Consider the following 19599-nt stretch of genomic DNA (forward strand, 5'->3'; position numbering starts at 1 on the left):
AGGGGGGGGGACACCCCCTCCCACACCCCCCCCCCCCCCCTCGCTCGCTCCGCTCGTTCGGACTCGGTCGCTTCGCTCCCTCGCAGACTAACCGCCCCCCCCCCCCCCCTATAAGATCAAATCCTGGCTACGCCGTTGAATGCTAGTTACATTTCGATGTGCAGCGGTCCCGAGAAGGTTGAAAAAAAAAAAAAACCGAAAGAAAAAAAAAAAGCCCGCCACTTTCCATGGCAACGGTTGTACACTCTGATCCTTTCAAATTCTGCAGGCCATACAGCCTGTATCCTATAGAGATGAAGCCTTATTTTTCTGAATGAGCTAAATGAGAGGTGAATAGTCAAGGTTTACAGGAAACGCATCAAACTGCATGTTTGTTATCGCAATTCACTTTCGTTCCTGGGTGTGGGCATTGAATTGCGTCCTTGCTTTCGAACTTCTCCTCGTTCCGTGACGCTATAAGAGAATAACTTAAAGGATACTTTTAGATGATTATGCTGTTTTAGCAGCTATGAACGTATTATGAATTGGATATACTGGATGCAGATTTTCACAATTTACAATGATTGAGATGAGGGATAAAAATATTTTCAAAATCTATAACAAATTGCATTGAACAATCAAGAAGATAGAATAGCAACTCATATAAGAATAAGAATGCATAATTGGGTGCTCAAGGAAGAAGAACAAACAAGACAAAGAGGATAGCACGCATTAGTTCTACACAGGTGAAATTGTTAAGCAAGTTGTATTGTAATGGAATTGCATTACTATAAATTTGAATATGCGAATATCCAAATGTCAACCTCAGCGTTCAGTGTAATATGTCTTGGGTTTTTTCAGAGTACTGGCATCAGTTTATCAGCTGTATAGGACCACAATAAAGTCCACAAATCTATATGTGGCACTATCCTTTTTATGTTTATACCATGATGTGAAATTATAAAAGTCGTTTGGTATCTCCCTTTAACGGCAACGAAAGTGACAGTATGAATGACGTGGGTTCTTTTTCCTGTTATACAGCACTTGTTGAGCTGTGTGACATCATAGTTGAAAGCATGTCCGACCTCGAATCGTTTCATAGGCCCTGTCGTACGTCAATTTCCGTCCTTCAAAGCTCAAAGCTCAAGGAGTCTTATTTCCGGTGAAAATTCGAGCATCGGTGAATGAGTAGGTGTGAATGCATGAAGGCAAGCTTATTGCACAGTGATTCGCAAGGTAGTAGTAGACTCACTTTCGTGTTCTCTGACAACTTCTGATGTTACTTCATTTACCAGGCTGAAGAGCCCCCGAAAAAAGTAATAGCAGTCGTGATTTTCCTCAGGGAATTATACACTGCAATAAGTCCGGTGTTAAATACAGAAACGCCGAGCTGGTGTTAAATTTCCGGTGGCATTTGTGGTGTCACTTCAAAATATAAAACTATCAGTAATTGTTCTTCTTGTTGGATGATTTTGAACTTCAACAAGACGATCAAGAACTTTCCGATAAAGTAGGGGACAGTGGGGTAAGAAGAGCACAGCGGGTATCAGACGAACCGCCCACCCCCTCCCCTACTAGTTAACTATACTTACGCGGCTACTTATATTTGCGGGTAATCAACGGTGTGCGATGATTGCCCATGGTTAGCAATCAAGGAGGCTTGTAACAATTTCACGAAAAAACCTTGAAGTCTGAGAAAACTGCTTGACACAGTTTCAGTGCGTACACACCATAAGGGTTCAAAGACATATTACGACAGCAAATTGTGTCATTCGGTTATCATGGTTATAGGATGGATAATGTGGGCATTTGTGATCGGTAAAGGAGGATCGGCTCTCTTGTAAACTTCAGTTGTATCTTACACTGTGGGGTAAGATAGTCTCCCTTGAGTGTCCAAAGCGGACCACGGGCCGTCTTACCCAATGTAGTAATTTTACATTGATCTTGGTTAGAAATTGCGTTGTTAAATAGATCATGGCATTCTTTTACTATTTCCTGATTACCTCAAAGGAAGTCATAATTATGTCAAGGCTAAGTAAGAAAATCGACGCGGAATTCATGGAGATCACAATAGCCATGACATGATGTAGAGACCATAAAGGCTACGTAGGCATACATGACTTAATTAATAAGCCAGTTCGGGGTTCCAGTTTGAGCATGAGCTGAAAAAGGTCATTTGTACCGAGAGACAGGTTGGTTTTTAATTTCACTGAGATAAGCATCTGTAACGCTATGATTATTCATGGAATCCTTATCATGCTTATGAGTGGTGCCTGCCAGTACATCCACCTGACAGCAAGCCTGGTATTTGGCAATGTTAACAGAAAAAGTTTCTTAATGTATCCAAAACAGCACAATGAAATAGGTGCTTCCCAAAGTGTTGATTGACGAACCATTCTGGTCACTTCATCTACACAGGTTCATTCTTTGTCAGAATACGAGTTCCATAAAGTGCTATGTTGGGCAAGCTGCTGCATTATGTCGCTCTGAATTGAGTGAAGTGCCTAACCAACTGAGAAAAAATGAAAGGTCTACCATGTGCACATGAGCTATCTCCGAACTGGCTTATTACTATCACAGGCATTGATATGTTTAATCATGAAGAGCCAGAATGCAGTTGATGTTTGGTTAATTTCATAAGGCAACGAATAAAATGAAAATTAGGGGGAAAAGGTGAAAAGAAACAACACAAATTACACTGACATGAAATTTAACCATGCAATTTACATATAGATGAACCTTGGTCGAACAATGGGATTTATAGTTGTACAACAAAATTGATAGGGTTAATCATGAAGGGATAAGGATTTTATGACTAAAACAGCAGCAAAATAAAACAGGATGGTAACTGACATTTGACTTAGTTTGAATACTAGTATTATTATCTTTATTATCAATAAGCATTTGTCTCCACATTAACAGTTATGTTAATGTGTTATTACACTTTATAGCTTGATCATCGTTGAAAGTAGGTTCTTTTAACTTATATTACTCTCTATGTTCAATTCATTTCAACCCATGTTCATTCATTTTGTAATTTACATGGTATTATTGTGTTGACACACACAAAAAAAAAAAAATAGGAGAAAGGAGAAAATAGGCATGAATTTGTATATGTGGACTGGCAGAAATTACAAGTGTCCAATTCAGTGAATCTGTGTGTAATATGATTTCAAAGATGAGAAAATTCGTTTTCAGGTTGTTAGCGCAATATTGTTATGTTTCACGGAGTTTGGTGGTGTTCATGTGTTTTCATGCTGCTTATACTTGCCGAATAGTTGTTTGTGTAATCTATTCAAACCTTTGAAAGAACACAAAGAAACGAACCTTTTTATGATTATATAATCTTTTACAATTATTTCTTTTCTATAAATGCTCGGGGCAAAACGGACCTGGTGGTCCTACCTCGTCATCCGCCACTGCGAGGTGCAGGTGATCCTCCTCCATAACTGCAGATACCCAGCAAGAGCATCAGAACGGAAATCATAATACCCACAGACAGCAACCACAACAAGTGCAGTTATAGTTCAGCAGTACACAAATATCAGGATGGAATCGGTTTATCGGTATCGGCCATTCCTGAATACGTAATGTGACTCATAAGCGGGTGAAGAAAAGGAAAGTGTCCGTGGTCACGTGATGGCCCGGCGTGATGGATAGTTGCGAATTTGTATCTAACGCTTGAATACCCTGCAAAGCATCGAACAAAACAGTACAAAACGAAACGCAACAAACAAACAAACAAACAAACAAAAACCAGAAGTAATAAAATAGCAAAATGTTATAAAGAGTTTAAAAAAAAATCTGTAAAACACACCAAGCAATCAAACAAAAAACAATCAAAAGCAACAAACCCAGTAGTGCAAAGGCAAACTTAAAACACAAACACCAACAACAACTACAACGAAAGGAAAGCAACGCTTCCAGCCCATAGTTCATTTCTGATATGGAAAGAAAAAGAAAATGGCTATTGTATGTAATCTCAGAGTTATGCATAATCACTTCTGATTTCTTCTGAACGCGTTTTTGTTTTTGTTTGTTTTATTTTTAGTTTGAATAAACCTCAGTGCTCCAATTACCGGTCTTATTGAATTTACGATAGGCAGTGAATATTCTTCCAACTTCTTTTCAGTATAGGGTCTCCAAAAGTCAAATGAAAACACTGAATGCAATTTCTGTTTGGTGTTCTTTTTTTTTACCGTAATCCTAAAGATGTATTGAAAGAAATCACGCTGTGTGATACCATTACAAGTACATGTGTTTACATTTCAGATACTAAGACATCTTTTAAAATCTTATGTATATATATGAGATTAAAACCTAAAATGGCATTAAAACGCTATATCCTGGCAAGGAAATTAAGCGCATGTTTTAGAAACAAGACACCAAACAGGCTAGTCATCGCATTCTTCATCAGCGACCAGGATGCGATGTGATGTTAGATTAAAAATCAAGACCAATAAAATAATATATATATATATATATATATATATATATATATATATATATATATATAAACCCTTCAAAAAAGTTTGGAAACCTGAGTTTGATCAATCATTTCTCATATTTCCTTAGAAATAATTTATTTGTGCTTAGTACCACACAAAGATTGTTTAATTCTCTTTAAAATGATACCATACTTGTTATGATTATCGTATACATGGAGGTGCAGTACTTACAAATATGAGGTAAAGTCAGAATTTAAAAGCTGCAAATTGGCCCAATTTTTGACGTTCCTAATGGAGTTTCCTCGTTATGAGTGAGTTCCCCATTGTTTCTTTGGTGTTCATTTACTGTAACATCAGCATTTTTATGGAGTGAAACATGTATGCGTTCAACCAAACAGATAAACAAACGCACACACACACGCACACACACGCACACACACACGCACACACACACACACAAATACAGGCGATCATGACTCAAACCATTTTATCTCACAGAACCACGCCACATTAACCACAACAAAGACATAAAGAAGTGAAATGATATGGTCTTGGTTTTATTGGAGTTTCATCTTTATTTTGTCTTCAGTTTGCGTTATTTTGTCTTTACTTTATGTTTACTTTGTCTTTATAATTGTCAATGAACATGATCGGGACTCAGTATCTGGTGGACGACCCAAGTGCTTGCACCACCGCCTGGCACCGTGTCCTCATGCTGCTGTTGATTAGCTTCGTGATTCCGCTGCTGAGGAATGGCGTTCCACTCGGCAACCAGTATCTGACGGAGTCCTGCCAATGCCGTTGAATTTGTGACCCTCTTCCCTACAGCTCGGCCAAGTTGATCCCAAAGATATTCTATGGCGTTGAGGTCGGGGCTGCACGCAGTCCAGTCCATTCTAGTGATGCTCTCTCTCTCTCGAGAAAGTCTCGCTGTATGTGGTCTTGCGTTGTCATCTTTTTGAAGCACCTCAGCTTCAATTTGCCCTATGGCGCGGGCTTTTTTGAACATTGGTTACACGTGGCGTGATTGATGATGTACAACCATAAAACTTGATGAGCTATCAAAATTGCCTGGCATGGCACCACTGAAAACTTGAATGTGAAATTAAGATGTCTATTGAAATTTGCCTTCATGACTGACCAGCTGAGAACAAAAGACATAACACAAAAGAACATGTTCTCTTTATTCTTCACGACCATTCTCATTCATAAGGACCGTTCTTGTTCATTTTGCAGCTTTTCAATGCAGACTTTATCAGACACTTTTGAGTACAGCCCTTTACTTGATAGCATAATCATAATGAGTAAAATATCATTTCAAAGAGAATTTAATGATCTTTCCATTGATATCAAGCATGTATTGTATAGTGCTTACAAACTGGAGAAATTTACAACTGAAGTCAGATTTCCAAACTTTTTTGAAGGGTTTATATTATATATACCGTATGTCTATTTATATATGTGTATGTATAATCATATCGTGACTTTAAAGTTAACAAAAATAGTAGAATAAAAGAAAAAACAACAAGCAAAATAACCCTGAGATTTTTCGTTATAAGTTTTCGTTAAATTAAAGGACAAACAACAAAAATAAAGGTAAAGTTGAATGACGCTTAGTTTGAAGAGAAACAATACCTTTTTCCCAAAAACCGTGCTATTTATAATCTTGCCCACGTGCGTTTCAAGAAAATGAGGGTGTTTGGCATAAATAACAATAGCACAGAATAATGAGTCATTTTCTAACGCATGTCTGGAGGCTGATGGAAATAAGCACATGAGCGTAAATCAATAGTTGATAACGCGAATTGTTGTGGAATAAACGGAACAAATTCCGATGATTAACAAAGAGAACGCTGAGTAGGCGTGCTTGTAAATGAGCACGTGATTTAATCCACAAAACCACATTGTTATGGACCAATCCTATGTAAAGTATCGGTATCTTGTCTCGAGATATAGGCCCTTCATAGGCTCTATTAGAGTCTTTAAGAAATTATATAATGCGGGTGGAACCACTACAGTGTAATGGTGATGATAATATCCGAATGAAAATTATGACGATAATAGACGTAACAACAATGATATCAATAAAGATTATACTATCTGCCATTATCATGATATTCCTACTACTACTATACAACAACTACCCGTATGCTAATATACTTCTACTACTAGCTATACTACTATAAATACGTGTGAAAACTGAAAATATTACTGTCCTCGTCAATGCTTTATACCGCTTACACCACAAAAAAAAAAGAAAAGAAAAGAAATCCATTCCGATATAAAGCCAGACTACTCCACGTACGGATTATTCCTGCCCGACATTATTATTGACCTCCTATCCATTAGATGAAAACTCGAACCCGAGTATGCCTGATTAAAGACTTTAGACAATTATTATTCGACAATAATCGCTACCCCGAGCTTCATTACAAAGAAAAAGACCCCCCCCCCCCAAAAAAAAAAAAAAAAGATAAAAATGTCCCCTCAAGAAAAATAAAAGATAAAAGATAACGCATAATGGATTATTACGGAGATGATTCATGTAAGGACGTGATAACTGGCATGTAATTTTCAGAGTAGTGGTGCAATCTATATAAGTGTTATTGTTAATAGTACTTGGTGTACATCCTTGTTGAGTGGGATGCTTTGACGAAAATATAACAGTCATTCCACGCGGATAGAAGGCCAGAGAGAGAAGTACGCTTTCAAATAAATACGATCAAAATGCCAAGGCCAACTGTGTGAACGGGCTGTGAACCATAGCCAGGGGGTAAAGGAAACCGAAACCAAGTATTAAATGTGCTTTAAGTGAAAGTAGCAAATTAGTAGAATACATCAGTGAAAGTTTGGGGAAAATTGGACAATCAATTCAAGAGTCATCACCACTGGATGAGAAAACTTCAGTTCAGGACGTCATTCTGGGACGGCAATATAAATTGAAGAGATTGTACACTAGATTCGGTTGAGGTGGGGCTTTAGAAAGCACACTAGGGGGGAAACATTACCCTTAGCATACAATCAGCAACAAGACGATGAAATGTGTACTTTTCATGAAAAATTGAATATTTTGTGGAATTCTTATTTTTTATGTTGTTATACGGCATGACGTATAACTTATTTATAGATCGGTAGAAGTGATCTTATCCACTAAATACGGCAAGGAAAATCTAAAAATCGGTAGCTTCTGAATCGATTGTCCAATTTCGCACAAAATTCCATTATTATGTTCTACTATTGATATTGCTGCTTTTACTCAATTCACATTTATCGTTGAGTTTCCCTTTGAGGGTATGTAGGCCCACATTACCATATCATAAAACTCGCAGGGAATGATTTTAGCAGCCATACGGAAGCTTTGGAGCGCCACCGAGAAGACCAGATAATTCATCTCCTTCTCAACCTCTTGTGGGTCAGGAAAGGAAAGATCTGAGATCTTATCTTCTCGACTTCTCGAGTCTTGAAGGCCAAAAGGCAAGATATGAGATCTCTCCCTCTCGGCCTATTGTGGTGGGAGATGTCCGAGATTCGAAATCCTAGAATCCGAGATCCGAGGTCCGAGATCCGAGATCCGAAAAGGTGAGATCCGACATCTTGTCTGCTCTACTTCTCGGGTATGAGAAGGCCAAGAGGCGAGATATGAGATCTCTTCATCTCGACCTATAGTGGTCAGAGAAATCCGAGAATCGAGATCCGAGAAACCGAGAATCCGAGATCATATAAGGCGAGATTTGAGATCTCGTCGTCTCGACTTCTCGGATCTGAGAAGGCCAAAAGGCGAGCTATGAGATCTCTTCATCTCGACTTATTGTGGTCAGAGAAATCCGAGAATCGAGATCCGAGATCCGAAAAGGCGAGATCCGTCATGTAATCGTCTTCTCGACTTCTTGGGTCTGGGTCCCGATCTCGACCAGTAATCATCAAAATCATACATAAGTATACAGTGCGTATCAAAAAAAAAGAAAAAAAAAGGGGGTATCCAAATTTAGAGGACTACAATTTCATAATTGTCAACTGTAGAGAGCGCAATGTTATTTATGAGGAAAGGAGAACTCTTCTTCTTTTCATCGGTACCTAATTATGTTAACAAATATCATGCATGACTCAGCACATTCACTCACGGATCTCATCACCGTATCCGGGTTGTTGCGAAGGCAGCTATCTAACTTGGTCGCGAATGCGCGCGTCCATGCAGCTCCTTGAGAAGTCGAGGAGGAGGCACTTACACCTTGTTCTGTGATAGCCCCATTTGACAGAAATTAATCACAAGATGTGAGGTCTGGCGATCTCGATGGCCATTCGGTGTCATGGTTGACGACATCAACTCTTTCTCCAAAGACATCTGAGAGAGCTTCCATTCTCTCGGACGATTGCGGACTGCGACAAGATGATGAGTTGGTGCACCATCCTGAACCCACCATGGAGTCTTCATATAAAATGTTCCGTTAGCCTGTCAGTCACATTGTTCCTCCAGTTGCGGTACCACATCTCCATTGAGCATAAGAAGGTACATGCTTCCATCACGTTCGGAGGGGGGGGGGGGGGGAGAGAAGTGGTCTGATACGTATCTGGCCACTCCACAAAAGGCCAACATACATAGTCCCTTTTCTCTGGTCATATTCAAGACATGGTCTGTCGCTACGGAGTTATGTGTTGAAAGGGCAGGTGGCCATGTTGAAAGTTATGGATCATAAAAGGTAATAGAAAACCCTAGATACACTGAGCCTATAATCGTGCAGGCTATTTGACAACTTTCAAAGACAGCGAGACATTTAATTTTTCTTCATAATAACATTCAAACTTGGAGAAGTGCAACTTGTCGTTACCAAATGTGTTCATTAGTCATGAATGACGTTTCTCACCACAGTTAGGTACCAGTAAGAAGAAGCTAGTTCCCTTGTCCTCACAACCAACATTCCTCTCTCCATATAGTTGACAATTATAATAGTAGCCTTCTGAAGTTGGATGACATTTAATACGCACTGTATATTCTTTTGTTTATTTATTATCGACAAGGTGTATTTTCTGGCCAGCCCAGCTCGGTACCTTGAGCATCACAGGCTTCTCAGCAAGGAGGGGCCGTGTTTGGCTGTCCGCCTGCCTAGGCCACTCCAATACACGAGAGGGGCTCGATCGATGCTCGTGATTAATCGGGAGTATTTAGCGCGAATTTTATCACAAATTTACATGAAATTATAACAAAAGGTTACCGGGTTGTCCTTAGTCTGGCTTCCAGACCCTCTGCTCGTACTATTTCGCTATTCAGGATATTGACGCCCTCAACGTCGAAAACCGGTACGTGGTTTTGTCTTTCGGGCAAAGGCGGCGACTTCGTCACGGGGTGGCAACTTCGCTGCCGCGGAGTCCAGTTGGCAAAGGGTCTGGAAACCAGACTAGGTTGTCCTCTGCTATTGTCGTCAAACTGAGCTCTTGTATAGATACACCATCAATGAATTAAAGTACTGTCCCCCGTGAATTCTTATTCATTTACGTCATTATGTGGCATTATGATAACCCACTGCGACTTTATTTGCTGCAAGAATGCAACAGCCGTGTCACTTTCATATACATAAGGATTGAGAGAATGCAATAATATTAGTAGAACACATCAGTGAAAGTTTGAGGAAAATTGGACTATCCGTTCAAAAGTTACGAATATTTTAAGTATCTGCGCAGTCACTGCTGGAAGAGAAGACTACTACAGTGTATGATGTCACATGCGTACAACTATATAAGGAAAATAAAAAGAGAATTTCACAAAACTTTACTTTTTGAATAAAGTGCACATTTCTTCGACTTGCTACTGACGTATGTTAAGGGTAATATCATTCCCCCTGCCTTCTGAAAGAGAGAAGTCGAGTGTTCTACTGTTATGCGAGAAAAATGGAAATATGTTGAATTTTCTTTATTCTTTCTTTATATCGTTGTACTCATGTGACATCACAAGCTATAGTAGTCTTTTCATCCAGCCGTGACTGAGCAGAAACTTCAAAAATTCATAACTTTTTAACGGATTGTCCGATTTTGCTCAAACTCACTGATGTGTTCTACTAATATTGCTGCATTCACTCAACCCACATGTCTGTGAAGGTGAACTTGTCCTTTATTTAATGTCAACGAAACATTGTCCTGGTTCAATGACAAAACACGTCCACTGTGTATTCAGGTAAATTTTAACAAAATTTATTTTATGTAACTTTAGAATTACGATCCAATTTTCTTTGTGTTAATTCCTTTGGTTGTATGTATACTAACTTCGGAAGTGGTTCAAATCATTTTTTCCCCCACAAATTAACTTCGCGACGGCATGCTTTGTAAAAACACCGAAGTCTAAAACAAACAAACAAACAAAAAGACAAAAAATAGTCTTCTCGTTTCTTGCTGTCACGTCCACCCGAAATTAAAGGACAAGTTCACCTTCATAAACATAAGGATTGAGAAAATGCAACAATATTAGTAGAACACATCAGTGAAAGTTTGAGGAAAATTGGACAATCGATGCAAAAGTTATGAATTTTTTTAATTTTTGTGTTGGAACCGCTGGATGAGGAGACTACTACAGCTTGTGAGTCATATGCGTACAACAGTATAAAGAAAATGTAAAAGAAAATTCAACATATTTTCACTTTTTTCGCATAATAAAAGAGCACTTGACTTGCCTCTTTCTAAAGGCAGGGGGAATAATATTACCCATAACATTTGTCGGTAACGAGTCAGGGGAATGTGTACTTTTTTCAAAAGATGGAATTTTGTGAAATTCTCTTTATATTTTCCTTATATTGTTGTACGCATGTGACATCTAAGTTATTCATACACTGCAGTAGTCTTCTCATCCAGCGGGTACTGCACAAAAACTTCAAAAATTCATAACTTTTGAACGGATTGTCTGATTTTCCTCAAACTTTCAATGATGTGTTTTACTAATATTGCTACATTCTCTCAATCCTTATGTTTATGAAGGTGAACTTGTCCTTTAACTGACAAGCAAAAAACAAAACCAAACAAAAAACAAAGAAAGAAAAGAAAAAGCAGAAAAAGAGGTGGGAGTTAAACCCAATAAACCCAATACCCCCCCCCCAAAAAAAAAAAAAAGAAGAAGAGAGAATCCAAGGGGAGGGGATTTAAAATCCCCCACCCCCTCCCCTACATTCGATACTGTTCATTTACGTGAATGACGTGACAGAAACAAAATAATCTTTGTTCTTTTGTTTTCCCCGTGGCAAACATCTCCTATAATTTTATGACACATCACCGTGCGCTTCCTCTTTCATATGGAGTTTAAATATAAATTCCGGGTTCGACCTGCACGGCATCAGTTTGTCTTTCAGCGCTCCTCACTCGGTATCAATAATAATCAGTGGTCTAGTACCCGGTTATATTGACCTAAACTGCGACAAGATTGGTTCAAGCGGAGACTAACGTAAATTCTGCTACAGACTGCACGGACCAATCGTCCCTTCGTACGCATCACGGCGTGTACCAATACCTCGTACCATTATGAGCGTGCTCAGCAGCTACGCGTTCCTAGCAACTGTCGTAATCGAGTTACTCGCCATCACTCGATCCGTTCAAGCCGCGTTGTATGAGTGTGAGTGCCCACCTGACATGGTGAACTGTACAAATGGTGAGTAATCGTTCGATCAGGCAAAAACCTTTTCTATTTCTATCGTTATCATCATTATCATAAGTAGATTATTTTCCTTCATGATTTAGTGTGTACTTCAAACTTTGAGAGTTCAGTCATTACGTGTACATTCAGAATGTTATCACATAAATATTACAAATATCACGAGTTTTTTCTTTCAATAGCCGTTGAAATATCATCTTCCCTCTTTAAGTTTGGTAGTTTATTATCATATCAATATCAAAAAGAAGATTTGCAAAACAAATTATACAAAAATAAGATGAAAAAAAAAATTACCTCTAGAGACTTTCGCGGTTAGGCTAGACGCTTCCTCAGTGTAGGATGAGGAAAAATGAAAAAGTAAAAACTAAACGTTTTGCTCAGTAAAATGTTCCTATTGAGAGATTCGCATTATTTATACTATCAATCAGATGAATCTCTTCAGATGTTATCAAAAGATGGTGGAAGTTGATCATGAATGTTCGAGGAACATAATGAATATTACATAACCTGTATAGTATCCAATGAATATAGTATTCAAATCGAAATCTTTTAATGTTTCAGTTCATAGAGTAAAGATTAGTGTGAGCTTAAAATGCGATCCAATAAGAATACGTGTAACTTTCTTTTGTATTTATTTTATGTATGGACGGGAGAGCTAGCTATAGGGTACTATATAAAGATATTTTCATGCTGCATGGGTTAGAAGACACTTTGACCTGGAGATTATTGCAGTGCCTTTGGACATATTTTCTGTTTTGATATGTATCGGATTTCTGTATTATAAGAGAAAAGTTTACAAAACGCATGCGTCTTTTTATATTCCAAGAAAGTTTAGTGCACTCTTTAAAAAATGTATTCTTTATTAGTTTTATTATCTTAAGTATTGTTTGATGAGTTAAAATCTCTATGAGTATAGGAATATAGGATGTACAGTGGACTCCCGCTATAACGAAGTCCTCGGGACTGGCAATTTTCTTTCGTTATTTCGAAATTTCCTTATTACCGAACAAATGAACACTAAAAAAAAACCCAAAAAACATAGAGCAGATAATGTTTCTGCCTGAATTTTTACTTCGCTGTAACAGGAATTTCGTTATAACTGTGTTCGTTATAACGGGAGTGCACTGTATCGTCGACAAGTAAGACAAACAAAATAAGGGAAGATATATATCGTTGACGTAAAGAAGAAATTTTTTGATTGACCGAGAGCATAGGACTCTCCTTTATTCCTTTCCACATTTACAGTACATACAGTTAAAAAAGACGAAATATAACATAGTTCACAATATAATTCACAAAGGGATGACATAGGTCATCATACAATAAACTATAGTACCAAGTCAGACTTTTGAAAAAGTCAGACTTAAAAAAAAAACCAAGAACAAGAACAAGAGGGGAGAAGTGAAGTGAAGTGAAAGAAAAGGGTGTCCCGTAAAAGCCTCAAGGACTTGCAGTGATGAGATCACCTGACTATAAGGAGTTGGAAAACACGAAAATAACAGAAAATGCAACGCAGTATTGGGTAAATTGCATAAATAGGGGATCAAGAAATGTGAAACTAGTATATTTAGCGAGGAGAAATATTTTAAGTTGTTTTTTAAAGACCTGTTAAATTGTGAATTTCGAATACTGGACGGTAGTGAATTCCAAATGACCGGACCAAGGTGACGAACTGATTTTGAATGGATGTTTGTTTCCCTTTTCCAGCGGTGGAATTTGGATGACTGACGGGTGTTGTAATTATGCACTTTATCATTCAAACAAAACATTTCGGCGAGGTAAGGGGGAAGGCTCTTGATGAAATACCTGTGCATCAAAGAAGCAACTTGTAAGACATTGCAGTCATGGACATTCAATGTGTGAAAGCGGTGGAACAATGGTTTTGACGGAGCAAGATAATGAGTGTTCGCGCAAACGCGGAGTGCTTTCTTCTGGAGTAGTAGCACTCTTGACACTTGAAATGATAGCGGGTCAAAGCAAAATCAACCCTCGAGGAACCCCGCGTTGGAGTAATAGATGATCAAAATCAAATTCATTAAAAGTAACATAATGTCTTCTGCTTGTTAGATAAACCTTTAACCATAAAAATGATTGACCCGAACTCCGTAATGACTGAGTTTGAAGAGTTCTGGGGTATGTACAAGAGAGCGCTTCCAAGGTCCAAACGGGAGGGGATTAACGCGACAACTTATCTATCGGTGATAACAGACTTGGACAGATGTTAACTTTCAATTTCATGAAGAAGTAAATAAAGCGATGGAAAAGAGTTATAGCGTGACAAGCACAGCTTGTAGACGTGGATCCCTCGGTAAACATTACGTTAATCAATGTGACACTTATGCTCCTAAACATTTCCAGCACACAATATCTATCGACTTCTTTTCATAGCTTGTATTACGATATTCTTTTCAGTTTTTTCCCCCGGATAGTCTCACTCTCAACTTTATCGATAAGTTCATTACATCAGAAAGTTGTAGGCGTAATTACAAAGAGTTCCTCCATCTGTAAAGGTTTCGAACCGTGCAGGCTAATATTCTGGACGGGGCATACAAGATCGAAAGTGATTTTGAAACATATTTCTCTATGGTGGTGACGGACACAGTTTTTTTCAACAATCTATCGCGGAAGCGCTGGGGAAATTTCTTTTGTTTGTTCTCTCCTGTATTCAGGCTCCTCCGATGTCTATCTTTCTCAATGTAAATCTAGTATGCAAACACACACACAAGAATGGATGATGCATGTATTCGTATTTCGTGAACCATGGAATATACATTAACATGACTGTGATGTCTTTGATAATCATATTAGAATTTTTAGATGCGATTCCTTTTCCATCCACAAGAAATTGAATAGTCAGCATGTCCAACGTATTACCACATCTTCCTCATTATCACAGGGCCAGAGATAGGTCTCGTGTCCTTCCACTCCATCGGTTTTAACACCGTCGAATATGGGCACGAGGGCTACTTCAAGGACCTCGTCTGCGACCCGCAAAATTTCTGTCGAACTGAATGGCTGAAAGACGGCCTTCAGTACCCCTGGGGATGGAGCGACGCGGAGTTGGAGTTTGTGGGCGTGACCCGGTCCAAATGCAACGCCATTCTGGAGTTTCGCACGCTTCCTTTGACCGCTGCGGGCGTGTACACCTGTCTCGTACACGGCGCAAACGGCACCACTGTTTCTCGCAATATCACTTTGAAAGTGCAAAGTAAGCGAACGAATGAATACGACGACCATTATCACGTGTGTTTCCTCCAATGATAACGGTCTGCAAAAGATGAAACCCTAGCTTGTAATACAAAAATGACTGTAATGTAGTGTATTGATTTGACATGGACGATGAATTGATCGAATTTGAAATAAGCAAACCATTAAAATGCATGTTTTCTTTCCGTTTTTTTACCTCCCAAAAATCTTTATTCCCTGCTAAAACCATAAGTTTCTGTCATTGCATGACGGCATTTTTTTTTATAGTGATTTCATTTGATAAAAAAAAATACACAAAGTGGTGATAAATTCAATTTGACTCATGATGTAGAAACGAGACAAATCAGATGAGTGTGAAGTCTGTACTTTCCTTTGTAGATCAGTTTCATGACATTGATTTTTATGACGATAAGTATACGTTTGACTGAAAAGTTATTCGCTACTGCCATTCAGACTTCACGGTTATTATATGCGTGACAGTATTTCAGTAATTAATATTATGTGACCCTGTGTCGAATTCACACAAGATGTATACCACTAACCCCTGACCTTTGAACTCCTCATGTCGCATTGCTTGTGTAGAGGCGCCCAGGCCCGTACCACCCATAGCTGTCGCCGGGAGCCAATGCACCAATCAGACAGCCGTAATCGGGTCCGCTGTAACTTTTAGTTGTGACGTATTTGTCGGGGCGGATAGAATCGACCAATGGACAGTTATGTGGCTGACGCAGGGAGGACCCGACGAATGGGATCTTGCCGATTCGGCCAATCATCTCTCAGGCGCACAGGTCTCTACCACTTCAAGGTGAAAATGGTTGTTTTTTGTTTCATTTTTGTTTTTGTTTTTGTTTTTGTGTGTTGTTGTTTTTCTATGCTGTAGTATCACGCTCATCATGTTGAACGTTCTTTTTTTTTTAACTTTGTTTTTAATGTCGGGCGATCTTAAGGAGATAGGAATCCTTTTTCTGTGATGTTTACAATACTTGGTCATCTATTTTTTTTTTTAAGTAGGGTCTTTAAAAAATAATGCTATATTTTATGGGAGTAATATTTGACGTTATTTTCTTCCCTTGATGTGGACAGAACATACAATACTTATTATCTTGAAATAAGAAAAAAACCCAGAGTATCAAAAGTTGCAATAGTTGAAAGATAAAGTACACACTAGTGTACAGAAGCATACTCGTTAGAGAAAAGTGTTGGTGTCAGCATGGAGACAGGGTATTTTTTAGTAGTTATCTGTATTAATCAAAATAGGTGACGTAATATTGTGCTATGCAAGGAACTCAAGAGGACTCCGATAAAAACCTTGTGGCAAGATTATCACTTCTTAATGTCTTTGGTTTGTTGCTATTTACGAAACTACTGTTGGTGAAAACTTCTTATTCCACTGCGCCTTGTTGATAGAGTGGGGTGGTCGATGTGTTCAAAAAACATTTAAAAGGTTCATAAACACGCCACAGCAAAGAATCCGCTCTGCCGCTTTTTTTAAGATGTGGTCAGCAAAACAAATTACAGTGAGTGAAGTAGAATATATATATATATATATATATATATATATATATATATATATATAATATATAATACATAATGTACATATTTATTTCTATGAACAATTGTATAACATATATATATATGTATATATATATATATATATATATATATATATATGAAGACAAACATTTCAGGAATTTATTTGCATCTAGAATATATAACATTCATTATATTATTGAAATTCCTCTCCCCCTTTCACCTTTCCAGTGTAATCTCGGAAGAATATATAAACGCGGTCCTGCACATAGGCAACGCCACAACGGAAGCTTTCTCTGATTACGAGTTATACGTTTATGCTGGACTTACGTCTTCCGGTAGGACATTCACCCTTCGGCAGCACGTGCAAGCTGGAGGCAACGAACATTCAAATGGTATAATTGACAATGCCCATGTGTCGATAGATAACGATTCCACATAACAAAAATTCCACACCAGCCTGTCCGCACGGAACTCATGTCATCTTGTTATCAAGATTATAGAAGGCAACTATCACATACTGTATCACAGGCGCTCAAATTACCCTAAGAACGTGCACACTTAAAATCTGTACTACCTTTCACTGTCACACAATCTTGTAGTCACTTAAGTAAATCAACTGGTGCACCGATTCCATCTAAAAAGCACACACCAACAGTTACCTGCACACACACATTAATAATTGAAGACCTGAATATAAGAACGACCCAAGTCCAATTTTTGGCCAATTTCAGTTTGACATGGGAAATTGTAGCTTATGCATGGACTCTTCTTGTGTATAAATGATAAATCCTACCCCCGGAAGTGCCTGAAATGAATGAGTTAAATCTTTTGTTAATGTAAGAATGAAGGACTTGGGTCATTCTTACATTCATATTATAGCGCCCTCTATCATCCTTCTCTCATCTCTATAGCAGAATATCATGTATATGAATCAAAGAACGACCCAAGTCCATCACACAAAATGGCCTCTTCACAATTAATGTAAATGTTAATTGTCATAATAATATATGTTCTAATTTGTATATACAATGTTGCCTTCCCATCACAGTTAAATAGAACATTATTGGACAAATAAAAAATTTATGAAGTTTTTTTTTTTTTTAAGTTTACTCGAAAAGAATGGTCTTCTATGGACTTGGGTCGTTCTTATATTCAGATACTCAATTATCATGACGTCATCGGGGCGACAAGACCTTTCATCTACAAAATGTTTTAATGTTCAGGAGCAATAATAACGGTCTGCAAAGGATGAAACCCTAACTTGTAATACAAAAATGACTACAATGTAGTGTGATTTGACATTGACGATAAATTAATCGAATTTGAAATAAGCAAACCATTTAAATGCTGCATGTTTTCTTTCCGTTTTTTAACCTACCAAAAATGATACAAGTTTGCTCTTTAAATCGTGTTTCTAATTCTATTCAACAACAGGTTTCTTTTCCTCTTTTCAAAATGTTGTTATCATTTTACAAAATTGAGTAAAATTTACTCGAACCCCCCCCCCCCCACAAAACTTTACTTTGTTATTCCCTGCTAAAACCATAAGTTCCTGTCATTGTATAACGGATTTTGTTTTTAATTGTGATTTTCATGTGAAAAAAAATATACACAAAGTGGTGATTAATTCAATTTGACTCATGATGTAGAAACGAAACGAATCAGATGAGTGCGAAGTCTGTACTTTCCTCTGTAGATCAGTTTCATGACATTGATTTTTATGACGATAAGTATACGTTTGATTGAAAAGTTATTCGCTACCGCCATTCAAACCCCTTACCTTTGAACTCCTCATGTCGCATTGCTTGTGTAGAGGCGCCCAGGCCCGTACCACCCATACCTGTCGCCGGGAGCCAATGCACCAATCAGACAGCCGTAATCGGGTCCGCTGTAACTTTTAGTTGTGACGTATTTGTCGGGGCGGATAGAATCGACCAATGGACAGCTATGTGGCTGACGCAAGAATGGGATCTTGCCGATTCGGTCAGTCATCTCTCAGGCGCACTGGTCTCTACCACTTCAAGGTAAAAATGACTGTTTTTGTTTTGTTTCGCTTTTGTGTTTGTTTTTGTTTGCTTTTTTTTATGCTGTGGTATCACGCTCATCATGCTGAACGTTTGTTTGTTTTTGTTTTGTTTTGTTTATTACCTGTCGGGCGTTGCTAAGGAGATAGGAATCTTTTTTTTTTCTGCAATGTTTGCAATACTTGGTGATCTGAATTTTAAAGTAAGGTCTTTCTAAAATAATGCGATATTCTATGGGAGTAATATTTGGCATTACTTTCTTCCCTTGATGTGGACAGGACATATTACATTATCTTGTTGTCTTGAAACAAAATAAAAATAAAAAACTTTCAGAATTTAAACCAGTTTATCAAAAGTTGCAATGATTGAGAGATAAAGTACATAACCAGTGTATAGAAGCATAGTGGTGGTGTCAGCATAGAGAGATGGTATTTTTTAGTAATTATCTATATCAATCAAAATAGATGACATAATATTGTGCTATGCAAGGAACTCAAGAGGACTCGGATAAAAGCCTTGTGGCAAGATCATTACGTCACAGTGTCTTTGGTTTGTTGCTATTTACGAAACCACTGTTGTCGAAAACTTCTTACTCCGCTGCTCCTTGTTAATAGAGTGGGGTGGTTGATGTGTTCAAAAACATTTGAAAGGTTCATAAACACGCCGCAGCAAATATTCCGTTTTTTTAAAGATGTGTTCAGCAAAACAAATTACAGTGAGTGAAGTAGAATATTATATATATATATATATATATATATATATATATATATATATATATATT

At 38.0% G+C, this 19599-nt stretch overlaps 1 protein-coding gene across 1 annotated transcript; it reads left to right on the forward strand.

The window, feature by feature from the left end:
* The first annotated feature begins 11924 nt into the window (after positions 1-11924).
* LOC139714033 (uncharacterized) lies at positions 11925-18822 on the forward strand. The gene is made up of 5 exons (XM_071625763.1): positions 11925-12051; positions 14951-15262; positions 15844-16066; positions 17023-17186; positions 18608-18822. Exons 1-5 carry the CDS (start codon positions 11925-11927, stop codon positions 18820-18822), a joined length of 1041 nt encoding a protein of 346 aa, XP_071481864.1.
* Positions 18823-19599: the final 777 nt, after the last annotated feature.

The sequence above is a fragment of the Diadema antillarum genome, unplaced genomic scaffold (genome assembly GCF_040938485.1).
Source record: "Diadema antillarum isolate AM-2024a unplaced genomic scaffold, OU_Dant_1.0 seq00002138_RagTag, whole genome shotgun sequence".
Taxonomy (NCBI): Eukaryota; Metazoa; Echinodermata; class Echinoidea; order Diadematoida; family Diadematidae; genus Diadema; species Diadema antillarum.